This window comes from Condylura cristata, unplaced genomic scaffold, assembly GCF_000260355.1.
Source record: "Condylura cristata isolate star-nosed mole 26May11 unplaced genomic scaffold, ConCri1.0 scaffold00002, whole genome shotgun sequence".
NCBI classification, from domain to species: domain Eukaryota; kingdom Metazoa; phylum Chordata; class Mammalia; order Eulipotyphla; family Talpidae; genus Condylura; species Condylura cristata.
The window spans coordinates 28440976-28459166 of NW_004567103.1; the positions used below are offsets into that span (position 1 = coordinate 28440976).

Below are 18191 nucleotides of genomic sequence, written 5' to 3' on the forward strand. Positions count from 1 at the left end.
GGGGAGCAGCGGGCGGGTCAGGAGAGGTCTGCCACGCCATGTGGTCACCTCCGGGGCAGGCAGGAATCGAACTCATGTGGAAGCAGCTTTAGATTCTCAGTGCTGTGCTTTAACCCGCTGCGCCACCAGGGAGGGCCTAGAAAGCATTTTTTAAACATGTCTATGTAAGTATTCAGACATGGTGCAAGGGGACTAGGCCATCACACTACATGGAGCCCTCCCTTCATTGCCTGTGACTCCACATACTTGCCACCACAACTGCTGACACCCCACTCTCATGCCCTTCGTCCTAGCAACCAGTACAGCTGCACTACAACACACACACATTTTGCATCTAGTGAACTCAGGCTAAAGCATGCATCCATCTTGTTCATGGGGATGTGCTCACAAACAGCACTAGCTGCTCTAGAGAAGCATATTTGAAAGGTTGTCTTAGACAGAATTCTCATGTTCTTTGATGTTCGGGTTGATTTACTGCCAAGCCCACTAGTAACCTGAAATGAGACTTGGCCTTAAAAATTGTCATCTCATTCTTTTCCACAAATTATTGATGAGTGCTTACTGAGTGCTAAGCGTTGTGCTAGCTCTGTGGTTTCCTGTGAGATAAAGACAGCACAATATGACATCATTGGAAAGAGCTAGGCTTTAGTGTTCCTGCAGCTGGCAAGACCTAGGAAGTGCACACCACGATGAGGTCCCTGACGTCTTCTCACTAGCAGCTCACCTGAACATGGTTTTCCCAAGTATAAGCAGAAGGAAGTGAGCTAGTTAAGGGTCCCCAAAACCTCCAGTGTGTTAATTTACTTGTTTATTGTATGCTCTTGAAACATTTAACCTCTCATGTCTCAGTTTCCCCATACATAACATGAAGAAAATTTCAGCGCTGTTAGCACAGGGCCAGTGGGGAGAGGAGACGAGCATACATGTAATACAGTTTGCACAATGTCTGGCACGTATAGGCAGTTAGCTGACTTCAGCCTCACTGTTATTAACATGAATACCATTCTGTCATTGGGCATATGCTGATTCTGTATGCACTAAGCACTGTTCCAGTATCTGGAGATGTAGTAAATGAAACCCAATTTCTGTCCTTGTAAGTCTTCTAGTCTAGGAGAGAAAATAGACAAGTAAAGATATAGCAAGACAGATGGTAATAAGTGCTGCAGTGAGACGGAGCATGGGGTGGCAGAGAGGGTGCTGTTTTACATAGCAGAGGCTCTCACATTTGAACAGACCTTCAGAGCTACCCGTGTTGCTAACTGGCAGAAGAGCATTCTGGGAAGAAATGCTAAGTTTCTGCTCACTGTGTTCCCAAAACAGCAAAGTGCCACAGTGGTGGGGGCAGAGTGACAAAGGGAACATGGTGAGGGATGATATCTCCCAGCTCCCGGAGGGCAGGGAGTCAGAAGAGGGCAGCCACAAGTCATGGGTGACTTGTTTATTGTTTGCTCTTGGCACATACTTAACCTCCCATGTCTCAGTTTCCCCACACATAACATGAAGAGAAGTGCAGTGCTGTTAGCACAGGGCCATTGGGGAGAGGAGATAAGCTATACATGTAATACAGTTTGCACAATGTCTGGCATGTATATGCAGTTAGCTGATGTCAGCCTTGTGTTTCATTGTTAAAAACTTTGACTTTTGCTAGGGACAAATCAGGAAACTGTTTGGAAGGTCTTGCAGAAACATGATTTATAGTGTTCGTTTTAAAATGATCACTTTCATTTCTGTATTGAGTTTAACTGTAAGAGAGCAAAGCAGAAGCAAGACAAGTAATGATGCGTTTGGTTAGGGTAATAGCAGTGGGTTAATTTCAAAACTATTTTATTCTTGCTCTCTAAATGTTAACATTTTTCAAATTATTGTTTGCTTCAAGAATCCTCACAAGTGTGCCCATCATCCCCTCCAGGGACCTCTGGAGCAATTAACTTGATAAAAACCCAAGGCTCATCTTTGTTGGGTAGAAGCATTCTAACAATGAAATAGATCCAGATGCCCCCAAACCTTGGCTGCTACAAGAAGCCTGACCTGCCTTGAGTTACTATTTCCTGGCTGAATGATTCAAGTCTCTAGGGTTATGAGCCCAGTGAATTTCATAAGCATTTCATCTACTTGAAAAAATTAAATCAAGAACAGGGCTATGCAAATGAAAGACTCCAGCTGTTGCGATTTCCAGAAGGACCAATTGTGGAATTTGATATGATCCCAGATTCTTTCTTCTCATTGCCCTCAGTTCCTATCAAAAAAAGTTCAGAGAAATTAATCATGTTTAAAAACTATTTAACTTACCTAATGCAATTTCTTCCCTTAAAGATATTTGGTAAAAACAAATTTAAAATATTTGATTGCAACCTCCAGTGAAGGCTTAAATTGGCTTGTGTATAGAAAAACAAAATATGACATGCTTTTTAAACCAGTATATTTGTCCTTTTGTATGATTACTTTCTCTCTAGTTATTTCAGAAATTATTTGTGGAATTGCCTGCTAAAGACCTAGATTAGCATGGTTACTGAGAAATAAGACAATTTGCATCCTTTCACTGACTATGTGAGTTTCTTCCAGAGAGTTTAAGCTTTATGGTATACTTTATATGTATATTCATTCCAAGAACCATACAACTGCCTATAAACACACTTATGCATTTAACCACAGAAGGGGGTAATCCCATATCATAAAGTAACTAAACCAATAGTAAGACAAAGATAGGCTTTAAAACTAACCTTTCATAGTGACCATAGAACTGAAGCACCAAGGAGGAAAGGCTGGGAGAAAGGTAAGAACACAGAGGGAAAGCAGCACAGTGGTTTATGATGGTGGACAGTGAGTTAGTGGTGCATGCTGGTGGTAATACCTGATGGGCTAGCCTAATATTACCTCCACTAAAAACAGAACTAAGAAGCTAAGGCCACTTCAGCATGAGTTCTATCCCCGCCTGTGCCTGAGGTGATGCCAGACTCTCCTGACACACCCACTGCTCCCCTCAGCAGTGTACTTCATCAGTTAGCCTATTCTGCTTCCCACTCTGTCTCTGGTGAATTCTCTCACTGCCCCTGCACCTCTGGCCTGTACTCCAGTTCTGTATGCACAAAAAAAAAAAAAAAAAAAAAAAGAAAGAAATCTTAAAAAGAAATAAACTAAAATGAATTAGAAAAAAATAAAATCCCTATTATATTTGTTTCCCGGGTTCAACTCTGAAATGTGAAGGTAAATGAACATTCTTGTATAATAAAGATACCTTTATTATTCCCTGTGAATTGCCTTGGCAATCTAGTCTACATGATTGTATATCTTTAATTCTGTATATTATTGCCTGTGCCATGAAAATTCAAGAGATGCAAGCTAGACTAGAAGAATAAACAAGGGGAATCCTATAAGTGAGGCTAATCTTTCAACCATTCTCTCATTAGGAGAATTTTCAAGTGCCTGATACAAAACAAAATACGGATTAGAAGTTTGAAGCTTTCCTAATTACCAGTAGGGTTCACTCCACTTTATTTTAATATTAAGCCTCTTTAGCTTCAGTACATGATAATGGATTTATATTTTTGTTGTGAGGATTAAAGAAGATAGGGCAGGGATCTTTAACACGACACTGAGTGAGTTCTTGAGTTAGCGCCTTTATGTGGATCCCTTTATGTGGATCTTAATGTGATTGCTGTTCTGAACAGTGCTGAGTCCTTACCAGCTTCCTTCCTGTGTATCTTTTTCTTTCATCTGTGCCTTCTCTTCATTAAATCTAAATATGCTAGCCATCATGCTTTGCAGATAGTCATGCAGTTTATAAATTGCTGATTCTGTTTTCCCTGGCTAAGTCATAGTGACAGAATTTTCATGTTTACTTTGCCATAATAGTAGCTGGTACAACGGGACTAGCATTTTCAAATCTACCATTCTCTACATGGACTAATTTCTCTTGAATGTGAAGTAAGCTGAAATCAGTCACTACCATTGCAATTTAAAGTAGGAGGAAGTGTTATGCAAAGTCAGTTTTCTGCTGATCCACAAAATCCAGGCCAGAGTAAAATAAACAAGGCTGATTTACACCCTGATGTGGGTTCCCAGTTACCACCGACTCCATTTGCAGGAGGCAGGTGCTCTCAAGGTTACTTAAAATCACGTATGGCTTAAACTGATAATGGCTGAAACTGGGTGATGGCATATGGGAATTCTTCACTCTCTCCTCTCATCCTTATACATGTTTGAAGTTTCCTTAAGCCTTGTTGCTCCCTTTCCATGGGAACTCATGTAAAGCCCACAGTTCAGGCTGTAGACCACTGGTCTGTCTTGGATCCCAGCTCCATCACATAAGGCTGGGTGACAGCAGGAGACCTGGGTAGCATTTCTACCAGTTTGTGTCTTCATCAGTAAAATGGGGATAACAATGGTATTCAAACCATGGTTTGTGCGTTAAGTGAGGTGTACATGTGCCGTAAAACCTGACACGTAGCAAGTGCTCAACCTGTCAGTCGTTGATGCAGATCTTAGGGTAGACCAGAGACGTACAATCCTCTGCAGCTATGGTCTGCAGAAGAGAAAGGTAAACAGACAAGATGTTATTCTCCTGTTTCAAAGAAAGCCATATGTTTAGTATAAGAGCAGTTTTTTAGGAATTGGCTGGAAGTTAGCTGCAGGACTCTACTTTCTTGTCTCATAGCTCCTTTCAAGTCACTTTAAGTATTCTAGAAAAGGAGTTTAGGTTTCTGATTTAATGTTTGTTATTCTGTTATCTCTGCCTTTACACGTAGAGATAAAAAGATTTTCTTTCAGAGTCAATTAAATGAAATTGCTGGGGGCAATAATAAGATATTACCTAAATGGATACATTTTTTTAAAGAGTTATTTATACATACAGAACTGGGGTACAGGCCAGAGGTGCAGGGGCGGTGAGAGGATTCACCAGGTACACAGTGGGGGGCAGAACAGGCAGATCAATGAAGCATACTGCTGAGGGGAGCAGCCGGCGGGTAAGGAGAGGTCTGCCACGCTTTGTGGATCACCTCTGTGGCCAGGAATCAAACTCACACTGAAGCTGCTGAGGCTAGCTTGCAGTGCTGCATCCTAGCCCGTTGTGCCACCAGGGAGATTTTTTTTTTTAAGATTTATTTATTTATACAGAATTGGGGTACAGGCCAGAGATGCGGAGGTGAAAGGATTCACCAGGAACAGAGTGGGGAGCAGAACAGGCCAACTGATGAAGTACACTGCTGAGGGAAGTAGTGGGCAGGTCAGGAGAGGTCTGCCAGCCATGTGGTCACCTCCGGGGCAGGCTGGGATTGAACTCATGCGGAATTGGCTTAAGCTTCTTAGTGCAGTGTTTTAACCCGGTGTGCCACCAGGGAGATTTTTAAGGTCACAGATTCTGGATTTCAAATCCTTACTTCATCATCTACTAGCTAATTGATCTTAGAGAAAATGCATTATTCATTCATTTATTCATTAGCCAATCTCAAAGGACTGCCATTGTTTATTTTGCTTTTTTCATCTATAAACAAAAATGGTTACAAAGATTAAATGAGGTGCTAGAACTGGAGTGCTCAGTGCAGTCCCATCAATAAATAGTTGCTATTTTAAAAATCCATTTCAACTGATAATACTAATGAATAATAATAAGTCATTATATTATTCTTCAAATAATTGTTGCATGATTACTACATTCTAGGCATTATTCTAGGGCACACTAGTGAATAAAACATACACAATCCTGTTACTCACAGATAATAAATCATAGATACGTAACAGATAACAAGTAGCAAGAAGTACAGTGAAGATAAAGCAAGATATGTGAGGTAAGAATGCCTGTCTGGGAGGATGTTGAGGTGGGGAGTGGAGGATTGTTTTATGTAGACTATGGAAAACACCAGATAAGATGCTGTTTGAAGCAGAAGTACCAGGAGTGCCATGTGCCTCTCAGGGGAAGACATTTCCAGGTGTAGGAAACATCAATAACAGGTACAGTAGCCCAGAGAGGACATGGATGCGTTTAACTGTAGGGGGCAGTAGTGTGGCTGAAACTGATCAAGGGGCTGGCCCAAAATGAAGGTGGTGGTTGGCCAAAACCTAAGGGCTTGAATGGTCATGAAGTTTTTAATTTTAGTGTTTGTGGAGGAAGAAGCCATAGAGAGTAATATATCCAACTTGGTTTTTTATAAGATTTCATCCCGTGGCTTTGCCAGTAACAGACTGCATTGGGGAGGGTAGGAGGAAACTTTTGCAATAACCCCAGCAAAAGAGGGTGGTTGAATATTGAGAACTGGCTAATTTCTAGATATTTGAAGAAGAAAGAAGAAAGTAAAGACGATAGTGGCCTGGAAGTGGCATGAAGGGCTGTTGCTAGTCACAATGCACCTGTGTGTGAATTAGAGAGGAATGTGGGCCATTGTCTTCCTGCAGATACCACAAAATCTGATGCTACCTCTGTGTGAGTTAGAAAAATGTGCCCCTCAGCAGATATATCCCCATAATCAGGCTTGGCAAGATAGGGAGTAGAGTGGCTGAGAGTGGCTATTTTTCATCACTCACTTGCCCTCTTGTTCCAGACCTTAAGTGCTGGGTTTCTAAGGGAAGATAAAGATAACATTAGAGATTTGGACCTAAGCCCAAGGACTTTTTATCTTCTGAGAATTAAAATATAATTTAAATTTATATTTTTATCGTTTCTTTTCTGAGAAGAATAAAGTTGCCATTTGCTAAGATGGAGAAGTCTGCAGATGGAGCAAGTTTGGGGAAGGAAATTAAGGATTCAGCTGGGAATATGTTAAGCTTGAAATGCATGTTAGCCATCCAAGTGGGGCCCTTTCTGGTGGCACAATGGGTTCTCTCCTGGCCAGGGAGGTGACCCACATGGCACGGCAGACCTCTCCTGACCCACCCGCTGCTCCCTTCAGCAGTGTACATTGTCAGTCTTCCTGGTATGCTCCCTACTCTGTCTTGGTGAATCCTCTCACTGCCCCTGCACCTCTGACCTGTACCCCACTTCTGTATGGATACATAAATAAATCTTTTTTAAAAAATAGATATCCTAGTGGCACTATGAATAAGCAGTTGAATAGATAAATCTAGCAGTAAAGGGAGAAGTTAGAAATTGAGCTATAAATGAGGGGTTACATCAGCATTTTAGTTATTATACTGCATGGTATATACAATTTATATTTAGTATATAACATAATAACCATAATCCATCATTAAAGTAACTCAGTGAGAAAAATTTTATACAGTTCCTCTTAGTACTTTTAATCCCTATAGTTCCTTTTAAAATCTTGTTTTCATTGTTAACACTCAGGAAAAAATATCCAAACATTTTAAAAATGACTAAGATAAGTCCATATGCTCATATATGACCTCTACTTCTACAAGTAATTACCACTAGTCATTTCTCTTCTATCCTTCTAAAATTTTTATGAATCAAACATAGATGTTATTTGAATTGCTTTTTATATACACTACATGCACTGTATGCAACTTGCTGAAAACAATTTTTGATAGATTTTATCAAATGACTTTCCATGGATGTCATACTAAAATGTACTCCTACCAACAGAGTGTATGTGAGATTGTCTTTTCACTTCATTTTAATTACATTACCAAACTTAATCAATGGCAGTCTGCTCCTGGAAAATATTACCATAAAAATATACTTTTTATATTTATTGACCTTTAATATTTCTTTTTTCATGGAGCTGCATTTTCATGCCCTTTGCACATTTTCCTAATTTTAAAAATGGCTTATAAGAGCTCTTTGTATATTAAGAAAATTAGTCTTTTTGTCTCTGCTAAGCCTCTTTTTTAAAGAAATTGTGCCTTGAGTAATAGCTGCAGTAGGGGAAAAAAAATGTACAATGGACATAAAGGGAACTTTGACTTCCAGGAGCATGAGGATCTGCCTCGCCCTTTATGTTTACTTGTTTACTTCCTCCTCACCCCAATATCTTTAGTGCCTCTCTGTCTTTTATTGCAATGTATTTAGCCTTGTGTATATGGTCTTTTTTTTTTTTTAACATTATATGCATTTTTTTTTTAAATAGAGGTAATACCAGTTTGTAATATTGTGATTCAAGTGTATAGGTTTACACAACTCTTCGGATAGATGTTTCTGGTCTTGACATGAGCCATTCTCACCCACCACCCACTAAGGGTCCGGTACTCCTCCACCATAGTCCACTGCACTCCTCCCCACTTTGCTCTTCATTGTCCTATTTTCCCTCTAGTATGCTAAATTTTACAGATTTCTGTTTTTGGCTTGGTTTTGCCTTACCCTTTGTTTATTCCTCTGTATTCTGCATAAGAGTAACCATCCTGGACTTGTCTTTCTCCTTCTGTCTAATTTTGTTCAGTATTATCTCCTGCTCTTCTATCTATGTCATTACTAATGGCAAGAGGTCGTTTTTTTATAGCAGAGTAGTAGATCATTTTAAATATATGTCATATCTTCTTAATACACTCCTCTGTCCTTGAGTACTTAGGTTATTTCCATAACTGGGCTATTGTAAATAATGTTGGCAATGAACATAGATGTGAATAAACCCTTTATAATTAGTGTGTTTGAATTTCTTCATAAAGGAAGCTAGGAATGGATTTCTTTCTCATTTGGAGATCTAATTAGTGTTTTGAAAAACCTCCATTCTGTTTTCCATTGGGGCTGACCAAAATACGTTACCACCAACTTTATACAAGGGTACCTTTTTCTCCACTTCTTTGCCAACACTTATTTCTGGTCTTGATATGAGCCATCCTCACAGGTGTGAGGTGGTGTCCCATTGTGGTTTTGATTTGTATTTCCCTGGTAATAAGTGGTGATGAATATTATGCCATTTGCCTGTTGGTCATCAGTTAAGTGACTTTGGAGAAGTTTTTATTTCAGTCTTCTCAGTTTTGATTGATATATTTGTTTTCTTTTTAGTTTGAAATAGCCCATTTGTTATTTTTGCTTTTGTCAAGACAGTGAAGACATTACCAAAGCCAGTTATTTAATGTATTGCTGTGTTTTTCTTCAATATATTTTATGTTTTCAGGTCTTACAACCAAGTCTTTAGTCCATTTTTAGTTAATTTTTTGTGGACAATATAAGCTAGGTCTGGTTTCATTTTTTTGCATATGACTATTTCCCAATGCCATCTGTGGACAAGGCTATCCTTTATCCATTGTATATTCTTGGGCACCTTCGTTGTATGCTGTCCTGATAAGTGTGGTTTTATTTCTGTGCTTTCTATTCCATTTACTCTGTGTCTATTTTTACACCAAATGCCATGCTGTTTTGATTATTGTAACCATTTAGTAGAATTAAAAGTCTGAAAGTGTGATATCATCATTCTTCTTTTTCTTCATTAGGATGCTATGGCAATTCAAGGTCTTTGATGGTTCCATTAAATTTTCTGTATGTTTGTTCTATATCTTTGACTGGATCTGGTGATTTCAGTCACTAATGGGAGTAAAAGGGAGGAGTTTGCCTCATGTGTGCGGAGCTGTCAGTGTATTTCCCCTCTTGGGTTTCAAACCAGAATCTCTTCAATCTTTCAGCTGTCAGTGTGCTTTAAAGGTGAATACCAGTCCTGTGGGATTGGGGTGATGGGGTGCAACCCAGTGTACTGTTCTTTTTTTTTTTTTTCTTTAAAGATTTTTTTATGCATACAGAACTGAGGTACAGGCCAGAGGTACAGGGGCAGGTAAGAGGCTTCACCAGAGACAGAGTGGGGAGCAGATCTGATGGATCTACTGAAATACATTGCTGAGGGGAACAGCGGGCGGGTCAGGGGAGGTCTGCCATGCTGTGTGGGTCACCTCTGGAATGGGGATCGGACTCGTACTTTAGCTTCTTAGTGCTGTGCTTTAACTCTCTGCACCACCAGGGAGGGCCCACTGTCCTTATTTTCAGTGAGGGCCAGAACTCCAAAGCACCCCAGCTCCTCTGTACATTTTACATTAGTTAAGGAGGTGTGCCTGGACACCATTTTTCCTTTCTCTCCCCAGGGCTTCTGGCTAAATAGTAGTGCTACATTTTGTACAGCAACCTCCCATCCTGTACCACAGTCTCCACCTATCTCTGGTCAATGAAGCATGAATCTCCTTGGTAGTCTGTATTGGTCTCCTGTTGGTGTCCAACAGGTGCTCCATTTTTACCCCAAATTTAAAATATTAGACTATAACAAAAGGTCTGTTTGCCTCTGTTAAGTTACAAAGTTCTAGGTTTTTGGTAATTTTTTTCCCTCTAGATTGAACAAGCAAATCTCTTAAAAAATTATTCTAATTGTGTCCATGTGTTTCAAACTGAACAGACATATGGAGTACGATATAAATAAATCCATTCAACTGTTTATCTGTATTCTATTATTAGACTCATAAGTTCAAATATAAGAGTATATTAAATAATACATTGGTGCCTTTGAAGCAAATTATTTGACAAAAGGGAAAAAACATGAAGAAATACATGTAACTATGAGGCTGGCGCATTAGAATTTTTCAATTGAACTTTCTAGCTTGCCTATTTCAATAAATTACTACAAGTATCTGATATACTCTTTGGGGTGGTCTCTGTGACAATGGAGGTTTAGCTCCTCCTGTGGAGTATTGTGGGATTTGAGGTAAGCAAGCTTTGAGTCTCTGGTTTTTCCTTTGCAGGCCTACAACGGGCACCACCAAGCCTTGGAAGTTCTGCTGCAGTCTCTGGTGGACCTGGATATCAGGGATGAGAAAGGCCGCACTGCTCTGGACCTGGCTGCCTTTAAGGGACACACAGAATGTGTGGAAGCACTTGTCAACCAGGGTGCATCCATCTTTGTAAAAGACAACGTAACCAAAAGAACCCCACTTCATGCCTCAGGTAGATTTTATCAAACATATGACTCCCCTAGTTTGGGGGTCTAGTTTAAAGTTTGAGTAAAAGAATAACAGCCTCTTCTTTTATCATGGCTTTTAAAATAATAGTTTTCTTTTCATCTCAGATGTGCCTGTTTATCCAAATGTCTTTGGCCTACTGTCTACTTGGAGATGATTGTTTTTCTCTAATCAGACAGACTCTGATTCTTTAAAGATATCACTTTATAGAGCAGTTTTAAATTCACATCAAAATTCAAAGGTGCAAAGATTTCCTGAATATTCCCTGCCCCCAAATTTATGTAGCATTCCATATTTTTAATATCTTTTACTGGAGCAATAACATTTATTATATTTGATGAATCTACGTTGACACATCATGCTCATCAAAGTCCACAGTTTACATTAGGGTTCACTCTTTGTGTTTTACATTCTATGATTTTGGACAAATGACATATATCACCATTTTAATATAAATAATACAATACTAAAAAGACTACCTGATAATCTTGTGGACTTCACCTGGCTTTCTTAAGTTAGAGAAAGTTTAGATCCTTTCTTTGGTCAAGGTCTTTCACAAAACTATCTGAAGAAAAGATAAGGTTTAATGTGATCTTACACACATTACAGAGAATATACAGATGAGTTACAGAGAACAAAATCACAGGACATTTTAAAGCATTAAAAGTAATGGTAATTCAGAACTCTTGTGTAAATGGAGTTGCCAGACAATAATATGGCAATAATATCATTCTGGCAGACTAAATGATGCTTCTTAGCTTTTGGCCCAATTCTTGAGACAGCAAGTATAAAAATAGAGTCTAAAAAAGTGCATGCATCAAAAAATTTAGTAATTTGCTTTTTCTGCTGTTTTTTTCTCTAATGTACCTGAAATGAAATTATGTGAAGTCCCTACTAGACATTTACACAGTTATAACAATAATGTGGAAGACTCTCTAGCTCAGCTAAGTTATAAATGTTTTTAAGGTCAGGAAATTCCAACAATACTAGAGTTTTCTCAGAAGAAAAGATACCATTTGTAAAGAGAAATAACTGTCTTACTTTATGAAATAAAGGGTATATTGAAGATACAAAGGAATGGAGACAGTTTTTCAAAGTACTTTATTCCTCTTACTTGGGAAATGTTTGACCTTGTGGAAATATTTCCATCCACATTTCTGAGTATCCAAACCACTGAAGAAAAACAGCATGGAAATTGAAAAGAAAAAACATGGCAGTTGCTTAATTTTTGGAAATGATATTTCTTGGAAAGATAACTTAGCTATTGAGGTTAACAATGGTTGGTATGGTTAAATTATAAATCCTTTTTCCCCTACTCTGTTAGTCTTTTTTGCTCCCTATGCATTTTGGTATCATTATAAAGTTCAAATTCCGTACTCCTTCTGAAAGATTAGTTGCCTATTATTAAATCAAGCATCCTGCTTTAGTTACCATGTACTTCCTGACAATTACAAAGGGTCTGTTTTGATTGTGGAAAATCACCCTTGTGAACAGGTAAACAATGAAAAACAATCATTGTCAGGCACTTGCCTCTGTGATATAGGTTGCAGTCCAATGGAGCCCCCTAGTGGTCAAGATGCCACCCTTCTTTTGGACTTCCTTTATGTCATTCATTAAAAAGAGGCAGGCTGTCATTTGACTTTGTCTTCCACAAAATGTCTCCTGATTAGAAGCCTTAGCCTGTGCTTTGGGGATCTGCTTATCCAGAGTCATTTCCAACTCACTTCAAAGGCCAATTTCCCCCTTCCTTCCCTACCCTCCCCCCCCAAGTCTTGGGAGTATTGTGAAGAACAGGAGCCAGGATGAATATTAAAGGTTTTGGCAGAGTTGCAATGACAGTTGTGTTCTCTGAGCAGCATGAAAAATGACTGTCACTCATAACCAGGGAAAGGCTGAGCTAGCCTGAGACAAAGCTGGCTTTGGCAGGACACAGCTAAAGGAGATTGTTAGCATTTTTTTGCTAGAAGGTCATGGGGCTGGGGGATGTCATATGTGAGAGGCCAACAAGAATTCTAATTTGGCTATACTTTCACAATAAGAAGTGATTTACCCAAAGGTATTATATAAATTCATAAGGCAACTATATCATCCCACATACAGCCATCCCAAAAAGCACAACTGAAGAAATTGATTTGTTGTCCAACACACTAGATGAACAATAGGAACTTAGATTCCCCCCCTTTTCTGATTAACCGAAAATCAAACACCCTTGAAACTATCATGATTATGATTAGCTAGAGAATGTCAAATTGGTACAGAAGAGGAACCAATCAAAATAAACTGTTTCTCTAATTCATGCACTAAACTGTCAGTCCTCTACCAAATCATTTCCTTTTCTGGCATACATTAACCTCCTTCCTTGTTTTACCAGTGGCAACAGATTTAGTATAATTTTTTAAATAAACCAAAAAAACAACAGCAACAATAATATATGGCCTGTACTACAGTCCACAAAATTTCCTCCCGAGAGACATAAATGGAGTTTTGCTCTGAACGAGCTGAATGCAGTGTTCTGCAAAATATGGGCATTATTCCTGTAGTTAATTTGAGTGGTGTCGATGAATGTGAGCTGATTCTGATATATATTATCCTTTAAAAAATGTGTCCTTGCTAAATTAGCTTTCTCTCATGACTGGCATGTAATAAAAAGGACTGTAAAACACAGCTCTTAGAAGAGCCTTTATCAACCTAACATTGCTGCATCCATTTCCCTCTCTCTCCATATCCATAATGAGGTAAATGCCATGTATTATGTGGTGTGCTCATTGTGCAGAGAGGAGAGGTCATGTTTGGAATTTTAAACATATTTATTCTCATCTTATTCCCTGAGTGGAAAATCATGTCTATTCTAAGGCTCTGGTTCCATTAAATAAGCTGGAGGAATAGTATCTTATTCAAAGGGAATGTCATCCTAGGAGGTTTGCTTTCTAGCCCCCTGGCATCAACAGCTAAAAGAAGCATCTTGTCAGGCACACACATAGGGGCTAATCTGTGTATTCCTGCCCCAGCTGGTCAAGGCCAACATATGTCCTGCCCACTGCTGACCCCCACTGGGTTTGCAGGATAAGGGCCACAGGACAGTGCCTGGAAAGGAATGAGAAGGCACTGCATTTAAGCTCAGAGGGAAGGAGAAAGAAAGGGAGAGTGTCTGGGAGCATGCTTGCGTCCCTGGAAGACAAAAAAACAGAAGGACTGTGGTTGAGGAACCCTGGGCAGAAGAGTCCTGTAGCCACAGGAAACGCTTCTGTAAGTCAGTTGAACAGTGAGTCAGTGGCTCCTGTATATCTTTCTGGCTCAAGGGTTTGCTTTCTTTCAGCCACCACAGATCAGTCAGAACTATTGCTCAAAGAACTGCTTCAGAATGTAAAATGGGGCTGTGGGAGAGAGCAGGGCCTGTTTCTTTCGGGTCTCCCAACCTCCTCTCCACTTCTCCCTCCTCCCCTTTGCTGCTCTTCTCTTCACCCTCTCCTTCACGTCCTCCCCCTCTACTCTCCCCATCCTATTTCTGTTCATTCTTCCCACCTTCTCTCCCTTCCTTCTTTTTAAAAAGGACTGGAGACAGGCTGGATATGGGATGATTATCTGGAACAGGTGATTTTCTCTTAGAGGAATGAGAAGGATAACTGGAAAATGGGGAGAGATTATCAGTCCAATACAAGGAGATGAGAAAAAAAAAATGTCATGTTTAAGAAAATAAAACCCTTAATACAGAAGCCAGGAATGAGAAAGGTGAAGGTCAAAGTGCCGTGATAGAAGGAAGGGGAAAAAAAGTTAGTAACACAAACGCGGGGTCCCAGTGAGCCCCGAGGTAGCGTGGACTAAAAACCTGGGATATCTGTCAGTAGTGATTGAAAGCCACTAATTTGAAGTCCAAATAAATTTCATCTTGGAGGGGCAGATGTAGTGTTGGTCTGTTAAGAGAATGTCTGTTGTTTTCTTTTCCAGTAATTAATGGTCACACACTGTGTCTGCGGTTATTGCTAGAAATTGCAGACAACCCAGAAGCGGTTGATGTGAAAGATGCCAAAGGACAGTAAGTGTTCCCACATTTGCTCTGGGCCTGACATTTCTATCACGACCTGTTAACTTGTTAAACAACTAGGATACCTGTCTGCTGAGTTCTCGGTTGGGTACATATTTAAGGGAAATTCACAGGTGAGGGTCCAATAATCACATGGTGGCTCTGTGCTTGAATATATAGCCAACAAATGTACTTGGGTGTGTGAGTATGTCCACCTTTATGAAAAAGAACCCACTTAAAGGTATCCTGATAACCTTTAAAATACATTCCCTCCTTTTTGATTTCTTTCTATCCATTTTTGCGCCCCCCCCGCTCTCCATTCCCATTTTATTTATTTTTTTTAAAGATTTATTCATTTATGGATACAGAGCTGGGGTACAGGCCAGAGGTGCAAGGATGGTGAGAGGTTTCACCAGAGACAGAGTGGGGAGCAGAACAAGCCAAATGATGAAGTACACTGCTGAGGGGAGCAGCGGGCGGGTCAGGAGAGGTCTGCCATGCCATGTGGATCTCCTCTAGGGCAGGCAGGGATCAAACTCATGTGGAAGTGGCTTTAGCTTCTTAGTGCAGTGCTTTTAACCTGCTGTGCCACCAGGGAAGGCCCCATTCCCATTTTAAAAGTTAATAATGGCAATAGGACAGACCTTAAGAAGTTATCCCTATCATAAGCTTCCTCTATTTTTTTTTTTCTTGAGTCTGTTTCTCCACAGTACTTTCTTTCTGCTATCTTCCCCACTCAGTCTTCTCTTATACATAGGAATGCAGAATGGAACCGCACTGGGGGCTCATCTAGACAGATGGGTGAGGACCTCATCGCTTAGACCCCAGCCCTCCATTCTTTTTCTGTAGACTTAATCAGACTTTTCTTAAAGATAGTGAAGCTTTGTTCAAATGAAATCTTAAGCAGAAGTCCAAGCTGGAAAATTCTGAAAGTAGAGCTGTTCTACAGAACCAAGAAGGTCTCTACATTTACATAACCCCTACCCAACTAATATTTCTTAAAATGCCGCCTGCCCTCCCAGTAGTGACCATCCCACTAACTCCATCCCACTTGATGGCCATGTGGGACCAAAGCAATCTGCTTGTTTCATGTACCATGTGGCAAAGTGGAGACACAGAAAACATTAAGCAGTTGTTAAGAGGAGAGACAAAAGTCAAAGAGAAGAAGGCCCTCTTGCTGAAGGTAGGAAGCCTTTTAAAAATCTTCTTTTAAAAGCCTAATTTATCCCTCTTCCTAGAACCCCACTGATGCTTGCTGTAGCATATGGGCACATTGATGCTGTCTCGTTGTTACTGGAAAAGGAAGCCAATGTGGATGCTGTTGACATCATGGGATGCACGGCTTTACATAGAGGGGTATGTACATCTCCCTTAGTTTTAAGTCAAACAATTTTGTAATAAGCTAGTTTTCTCCTTTTTACTTCTATATAATTTTTTTAATCAAAAGATTGTTTCCTAAGGCCAGTTAACCAGAATATCACCAAGCAATCACAAAATCTTTTCCAAAGGTAAAATTTTGGCAAGCACACTTAAAGAACTCTTGGAATTTCGTGTTACGTTGTAACCATAGGCCCATGAGCCCCCACTCTTGATGAAATTGATTCTGCTTTCTGATTACAAAATGCATGCACTTTATAGAAATTTTTCAAAAATATTTTGTAAAGCAGAGAGAATGAATTCACAATCACCAGTAACCCTGCCTCTTGAAGATAACCACTTTTCTGTTATAGTCATAACTTTTTGTTCTCTCTATATAATTTGTTTTAAAGCTTTGAGGATACTGAAGATTTCTTGAATATTTGTAACTTGCATTTTTTTCCTTTCAGTGTGTCACATACTGTTTCCTGTGTCATTAAATATTTTTCTGACCTACCATTTTTTAACACTCCATCATGCTGAGATATCATAATTTATTCTAATGATTACCTAGTGTTGGATAGTTGTTATCTTTTTAAAAAAGATTTATTTATTTATTCATACAGAACTGGGGTACAGGCCAGAGATGTGGAGGGTGAGAGGATTCACCAGGGACAGAGTGGGGAGCAGAACAGGCAGATTGATGAAGTACACTGCTGAGGGGAGCAGCGGGCGGGTCAGGAGAGGTCTCCCGCGCCATGTGGTCACCTCCATGGCAGGCGGAGATCGAACTCATGCAGAAGTGGCTTAAGCTTCTTAGTGCAGTGCTTTAACCTGTTGCGCCACCAGGGAGGGCCAGATAGTTGTTATCTTTAATATCTAGTTATTGCAAATATTGCCCTTCACCCCTGAAATATGTATCCTCTAGGCAAGTCTTTGTACATATATGTTATTAAAACCTGTCAAATAAGCTAAGTGAAACTAAAGTAGAAACCATAAAATTGCTGTTTAGAGGATGGTGTTGAAGACCATGATAAATGAAGAAGAGCTCTTAAGTGTCCTAATTATAGTTCTTATTTCTGTTTATGGGCCATGCACCAACTGGGAGCCTCTGTACATGTCAGAAGTCCTCCTAACAGTCCATGAGGTTATTACAACCATTCCATTTATGGAATATAAAGTAAGGCACGGGCAGGTGAATTGACTTGTCCAGATTTCACAAGCGGGAGTCGGGCTTTAACTCACACCTTCTTGATTCTAAAGCTGATACTTTCCACTATATCATGATACCTTTCATGCTTATGTTTGGAGAGTCAATAGATGGTCCCAAAGTGCTGGGGTTCACAGACTTGTGTCATAACTCCTGCTGGAGTGTCCAGCCTGTCTCCTCTGAAGTAGGACAGAATCTACTTCTCTTCAGACCCAGACAGATGCTAACTTCCTCTGAACTCAGTCTCACTTAGCCACTGGTTTCCTGAGTCATCTGCCCTACTGAGGTTTGTTTTATGACTTTAATTGTGATACATCAGATTATAACGGGACACGAGGAATGTGTGCAAATGCTGCTGGAGCAAGAAGTGTCAATTCTCTGTAAAGACGCTAGAGGGAGGACACCCTTGCACTATGCTGCTGCTCGTGGCCACGCCACCTGGCTGAGTGAGCTACTCCAGATGGCACTTTCTGAGGAGGACTGTTCTTTCAAGGATAATCAAGGCTACACGCCGTTGCACTGGGCTTGTTACAATGGTGAGTTGATTGTTATTAACCGATTCCAGTAGCCACTATCCCAGCATCACTGTGATCTCAGTGGAGGTAAGAACATGGCATAACTATAGAAACCATGGCCTCCACTCTTTGCATCCACAATGCCTGCTGTTGTTCTAGTATTTTTCCCTCCATGGCTGCCATGATGCCTTCATGCAGTAAAAATTTATTTCTCCTACCCCCCCTTTTTTTTGTTACAATAATGCATAATTCCTAATCAGAA

General features: G+C 40.0%; 1 protein-coding gene across 2 annotated transcripts in view; it reads left to right on the forward strand.

The window, feature by feature from the left end:
- ANKRD44 (ankyrin repeat domain 44) overlaps positions 1–18191 on the forward strand; it is a 172608-nt gene that overhangs the window by 137579 nt on the left and 16838 nt on the right. For both annotated transcript variants that reach the window (XM_012728683.1, XM_012728685.1), the window contains exons 17-20: positions 10612–10813; positions 14773–14860; positions 16087–16204; positions 17734–17950. In XM_012728683.1, the coding sequence (XP_012584137.1) occupies positions 10612–10813; positions 14773–14860; positions 16087–16204; positions 17734–17950 (625 nt within the window). The remainder of the gene's footprint in view (positions 1–10611; positions 10814–14772; positions 14861–16086; positions 16205–17733; positions 17951–18191) is intronic.